The sequence below is a fragment of the Colletotrichum karsti genome (assembly GCF_011947395.1).
Source record: "Colletotrichum karsti strain CkLH20 chromosome Unknown Scaffold50, whole genome shotgun sequence".
Taxonomy (NCBI): Eukaryota; Fungi; Ascomycota; class Sordariomycetes; order Glomerellales; family Glomerellaceae; genus Colletotrichum; species Colletotrichum karsti.
Window position 1 is genome coordinate 384,789 of NW_024065950.1, and position 6,161 is coordinate 390,949.

General features: G+C 54.2%; 1 protein-coding gene across 1 annotated transcript; it reads right to left on the reverse strand.

Annotated features, from left to right (window-relative positions):
* Positions 1-3,516: 3,516 nt before the first annotated feature.
* On the reverse strand, positions 3,517-4,383 carry CkaCkLH20_11754 (myb-like DNA-binding domain-containing protein; the record flags this gene model as incomplete). The annotated part of the gene is made up of 1 exon (XM_038894468.1): positions 3,517-4,383. One exon carries the CDS (start codon positions 4,381-4,383, stop codon positions 3,517-3,519), a length of 867 nt encoding a protein of 288 aa, XP_038740316.1.
* Positions 4,384-6,161: the final 1,778 nt, after the last annotated feature.

The following is a 6,161-nucleotide window of genomic DNA, read 5'->3' on the forward strand; positions in this document are numbered from 1 at the left end:
TTTTAATTTGGGTGGGGGGGGGGTATGGGTTTGCGCTACCCCCCCCCCCCCCCCCCCCTGGTTGGTGAGGCTTCCCGCTGAGAGACGACGTGGGTGTCCCCCTGTTGCCGCCTTGCTCCCATCTCCTCGGTTCTCCTGCGCTGCTGCTCGCCGACCGTTGATCGACAGATGCCCATTGGCCCAGTGCCTCGGGGATGGGGCGAACATGTTCCACTTTGTTGTCGATTCGCAGGATGCAGGTCACCCGAATGGTGTAAAGTGGGATCTGAGATCCGTCCTCGCATCGTCTCTCCTGAGTGGGTGAACCCCGTGTCAATTGTCAGTCTGGCATTTTGGCTCTCTCCCAAGACCAGTGGCCGTCAACCGTTTCCTCATCGACACTAGGTAATCTGACCTCACCCTCACCTGCCCTGGATGATCGTCGACATTAGCAGAATTCCGTTCGCTCCACCGTTGCATCGACTCGAGAGGCCAAGGCCAAGGCCCACAGGATCCCAGCGAACTGGAGCAAGCGTATGATGTGGAATCAATTCGCCAACATGAACTGTCGGAAGCTGCTCCTCGCCCCCTGGAGAGGCCATGACAACATGAGCTCCAGACTATGGTCGTTGCTTGAATGCTCTCGAGGGACTGGGTGAGATGCTTTGAATCTTGATCTCTCCGGTGAAGTGGAGTTTGGGGATGATGCTTCTTCGCACGTACGTTCCGTTCCGTTCCGCCCGTATGCTACGCCCGTATTTCGTATGTGCGTACCTGATGCAGAGTGGGGTTATGGCTGGCCACCTGGCTCAACAACGCGTTGGGAAGATTGAGTTCCCGGCCGCGGTCCTTTCATTTCCATCCGATCTACTGATGAAATCCATGGCCGTGAAAGGTAGCGAACGGCGGCGGTGATGCAGTGTGGTGGTGCAGTCGGGGTCAGTGACGACAACGGCGGCGAGTGCGGGCGGCAGCTCGACGACGTTGAAGAGGGAATGGAGACGGAGACGGGGACGGAGACGGAGGGCCGATCAATCCATGTTGCACGGTTTCGTCGTCTTGGACGAATGCCGCTGGGGGGCGATGACGATACGAGCGTCTGTTTGGTTGCAGGTGGTAGTCGAGGACTGGGTATGTAAGGTAGGTAAGTGATAGTAAGAAGGTAGCGCTGGAATGTGGTCCGGTCCCGTCGTAAGCGCAAACGGTCAGCCGACCTTTGTGGTCGGAAACGACCCGTGTTGTCGGATCTACATTCGGTTGACGCATCGGTTGGTGAGGTGTCATGACGGAAGTTGGACAGGGCAAGGGCAAGGGCAGGCCAGGCATCGCCAACCCAAGTGGAAAGGCCTAGGCCCAGGCCACAACCGGTTCTCTAAAACGGTCGACGGTAGCTCTAGTAGCTTACCTACAGCCTCCAGGATCTGGTACCTTAGCATACCTAGTAAGGTAGGTGAGTAGCCCAGCTGGCATCCGCCGGTGCTTCGGACGACAACGCCTCGAATGCTCACAGTTGTCTTGATTGGCTGCAAGGGAAGGGGCAATGAGCAGCCAGGCAGGCAGGTGGTGGTGATGGTGATGGTGATAATCACGGTAGGTGCACCGTATGCCTGCATTCCCATACCTTACCTAGGTGGCGGTTGACCGGTTACCGTTGGTCTCGTGCTATCCGTACCTACATGTCGGAAGGTCCATTTCGGTTCGGTTGCCCTTGGTCCGTCAGCCATAATACGGGGTTCGTTGATCGTCGGTCGTGGTTGGACACAAGATTGCTGCTGTCGGCATGCCTCATCTGCCTCACCCTTCCTCTGCGGTGGATTCGGATTCAGGAAACAGGGCTTCACCGACTGGGATTGGTCGTCCCCATGCTCCGCTCCGGTACTCCTGATTAAAGAGAGCTGGAGTGGAAGTGTGCGTCGCAGACTGCAGATCCTGCTCGATCCCATCAGCACGGCCGCGCTGTCAATTCGCTGCCAGCTTGCTGCCATCCGCCTTTCTTTCAGGGATCGCCGACGGGACACGAACATGCCGAAGGTGGGAGACCGGGGTATTGTGTATTTCATGCTGCGGCGTCATTTTGCACGACAGCACAGATATTTGGGGAAGCAGGGGAGGGGGGGGGGGGGGAACCGGTCATTCACATTCCTTTCCGGCGATGTTGTTATTCAACGTCAACGTCAACCGAGGCAGGCTGACGAGCCAATTGAATTGATCATAGCCAATGCGTTGCCATAAATGGGTTGGATTACGTGGAAGGACAAAAGATGAAAGTGGAGATGAGACGACGACAGCAGAACGATATGTCCGTCGGAAAAGAGAGAGAGAGAGGGAAAAAAAAAGTAATTGTCATGCCGTCCGTACCAGGAGCTCCGTGAGCTCTTCAGGGCTCGTTTGAAGAATTGTCAAAAAACATAATTGACAAAAAAATAGATGGCGGTTCAAGGATGTATGCGCAGTATCATCAGACGAATGAATTGCTTTGGTAACGATGCCTATGCCCGCTACTACAGAGCATGAGATGAGGCAACTCAGCCGCCGTGACTAAGCTCTTCCATACCCGCAGAAACTCTGAATCTTTCTTGCCTAGGCACTTTGTACGAATATCCCTACTCCAGGCTGTCCGGCATGATCGACGCGGCTCCATCTCGTGTTGATTGCGAGGGTCCGCCCTGTCCCGGCCTGACCCTTCGTTCTCCGTTCTCCGCCTCATTCCGTCCTGCCGTTGCCTTGTCTACCTATTTGTGAAGGTGTTATTTTATTTCTTACCCACGCTGACGTTTGTTTCAATCGATGCGCCAAACAAGGACCCTAGGAGATGATAGGTAGCGTGGTGAGATTCAGAAGGGGAATGGGTGAAGAAAATGTGCATCATTCAATATCGTAAACAGAGCACGTTGATGAGGGTCAGGTAGGTAGGTAGGTACCTTAGATCCTTGTCTCTGTCCTTGCTGCAAACCCACACTCTTGGCCCGCCGATCACCGCTGACGTGTCCGTGAACTTGAATTAACCGCCATGGCTTTCCCTGTCTCCCTAATAACCGACCATCTGGCCCAGACACTTTATAGCCCTGGCCCAATGGCTGGTAAACATTAAGAAGCCGACGAGAGGGAAGAACTAATGCTTTTGTTTGTCACCAAAAATGAAAACAAAAACGACTTTGTATTCCTCTGTAAACGTCGCCGTCACCCATGAAACGAAACAGACACGTTTGAACGAGTTGATCAAGTTTGATTACGATTTCCGCATCTTTTTGGTGCGTGTCACCTAAGAAATACACGCTGTGATTCTTTTTCCTGAATCGTTTGCCAACCCATAGATGTTCACATGCCAGACCTCCATGTATTGGGTCTCCCCATTGCGCCGTCCCCTCGCTGGGGTTAAACAGAGAAAAAAAACAGGGGAAAAGAACAAGACGAATGGTCTTTTCTGACCCCAATCCCATTATATAATCCGAACAATCTTGGTACAGTATTGGTCATGGCCAAGGATGCTGCGTTGCGGTGAAGAGAAGCAGTAGGGATTCCTGCCCAACAGTGCTTCTATCCAAGCAGCGCAGACACGTCCATCCTGGAATCCTTGTCCGCCGAGGGCGAGGGGACGTTGCTCGAGACTGGTGAATTTGGTGCCGTCAAGAGATGTGATCCCATCGAAGGCAAACGGGTGTGCTCTTTCCTGTCAGCTGGTACGTTGAGGATAGCGCCGAAGCTCGGAAGAGAGCGGGGCTGAGAGCTGCTGTCCAAGACGTTTCGGAGAGGTGGCAGTTGAAGAGATGGCGAAGTACCTCTCGACAGGCATTGAGGCGATGTGGTATAGCTTGAGCAAACATCCGAAACTGTAGAAGCCTCTCCGTCAAGAGCGTCGCTGCCCGGTGAGGCGGTGGAGCATGGTGAGGGAAGAGGCGATTCGAGGTGATAGTAGGGCAGGCCGTGGCCATGGCTGTAGAAGGTCGGGGACACAGGCGAAGAGATGGCGTGCCTGGGAAGCGGAAGAGCCGACGCATGCGGGTTGAGCGTGAGGGTCGGGCGCGAGAAATATCTTCTGTCGTCATAGCCGGAGCTTCCTTGGTTGGCTCTGCGGCGGTCGTGTCTCTTGCGACGGTTCTGGCTGCCGTTCCACCAGTTCTTGACGGCGTTGTCGCTGCGGCCGTGAAGACGTCGTGCAATCTCTGCCCACCTTTTTCCAATCTCAAGGACGAGAAGCTCTATTTGGGCGCCTTCTTCAGCCGTGATGGGATCGTGGTTCAGTGTGGGCTTCAGGTTCTGGTGGAAGCGTTCCCTGCATTGCTTGGGTGTGCGTGTTCCGAGTGCTTGGGCGATGCGTACCCAGTTCAAAGGGCCTTGGTCGCTGACGAGTTGCATGAGGTACTCATCCTCTTGTTGCGACCACGGTCCTCTTCTTTGGGCCATTGTGAGGTAGTTGACGAGGTTGGAATATATTATGGCGTAAGAAGGACCGATATTGGGACCCGGTAGATGGGAGAGAATAAGCCCGGGTGGATGATCGATGTGCTTGGGCGGGGTTCCTCGACTGTATTAATGTTTGCCTCGAAAGAGTAGTTATTGTAGTGGTAGTAGTAGCAGCAGCAGCAGTACTTGATGTTGTTGTTGTTGTTGATGATGCTGATGAGGTAGATGATGATGAGAGTGAGGAGGCTGAGGCAAGTCTTAAATGGGCGTGGGTTGCCTGCGTATATATGTGGTTGAGCGGATGGAAGCTGCGTGGTCGAGAGACACCAGAAACAAGAGGCTGTGCCGAAGAACGAGATCTATGCGAATGCCAAATTAAGATTGGAGGGCATGGGGATAATGGAGAATAAGAAAGGTTAAAGTTTGAATTGAACCTGGTTTGAGGGTGGAAAGAAGAACGAACAAATGATGATGGCGAGTGGAGCGACGGTGTTGTTCTTGTAAACCCCAGCGAGCCCGGTGGTGAGGTCCCAGAAGCAGAAGAAGCCGTGACCAACCAGCAAGTACCTCTCACCTATGATCCGATAGATCAATGAAGCGTGGACGTAGGCAAGGTAGGGAAAGGGGGGCGTGGATAGTCAGCCAAACCAGTGCTATACTGTACATCAGTACAATTTGGGTTGAAATAGAAACTAGAGGAGTGGGACATCATTGGAGGGGGGTGTGCCCCCGAAACTCAGCTCAAATCAGTCATTTTTTTTTGTCTTTGCCCTTACCCTTTCCCATACTACCTCATGCACAGAGCATGGGGGAAAAGATGGGAGTAAGAGAAAGAGAGTGAGCCAGAGAGCCCCAGAGGCCCAGGTCTAGACACCGTGAGGTCCATCTCAGCAGCACCGGCACGCCCACGCCAGCTGGAGATCATTCACGCATAACGGGGTCCCTGGGTACGTACCCGGAAGTTGAGTTGAGAAATCCATACCTGACCTAGGCATTGCGTACTCAAGTACATAGGTATCTCCTTTGCCTACGCCGAAGAAGGAGAGGGGGGAGAGACAGCCTAAGACCAAAGCAAACGACGACCAGCTCATGGGGGGAAAGGGAAAGACTCTTGACTGACGGCCTGACTTACGGCTATTTCCTTTCGAGACACACCCCCATGTCCATATCTTCTCTGCTCGTCAGACCCTGGCCCTTGTCCCCCGGTCCCAGTCCCGGTCCCGATCATGACCCTTGTTCCTGTTCTTGTAGTTACCCGTACTGGGCCTGTCCCTGACCCCCGTAGCGGCCCCGACTCCAGCCGCAGCCCAAGCCAAGCCGACGCCATGGACCCAGTGGGACATGATTCTCTGATCTGATGCCAGGATGATGCTAGGATGTGTGCAGCTGCTGGAATGGGCGCTGCTGGACTGACGGATGAGGTCTAGCCAAGACACAGGAAGGGGATGGCCTCGATTGTGAGAAAGCACTGCTTGAGCTTGAGCTTGACGGTCTCTGTCTCTGTCTCTGTCTCTGTCTCTGTCTCTTGGTCTGGAGCAGTACCGTGAAATTGCCTACTCGCAGTATGTCGTGGAGAGGAGCTGGGTATTCGTAGAAGAGGACGAAAGCACATACGGCGCCGCGTTTGGAAGTACGGGTCCCCTGGCTGGACGAAATCAGCCAAGCGCATTCGGGGTCTGTCGTTTGATGCTCGTCCAGGCTTTTCTCAGTCCAAACAACTACTGTGCCCGTCTGCCCAGTATGATGCACTGATGGGCGGTCCTGTTGCCGCTGCCGGG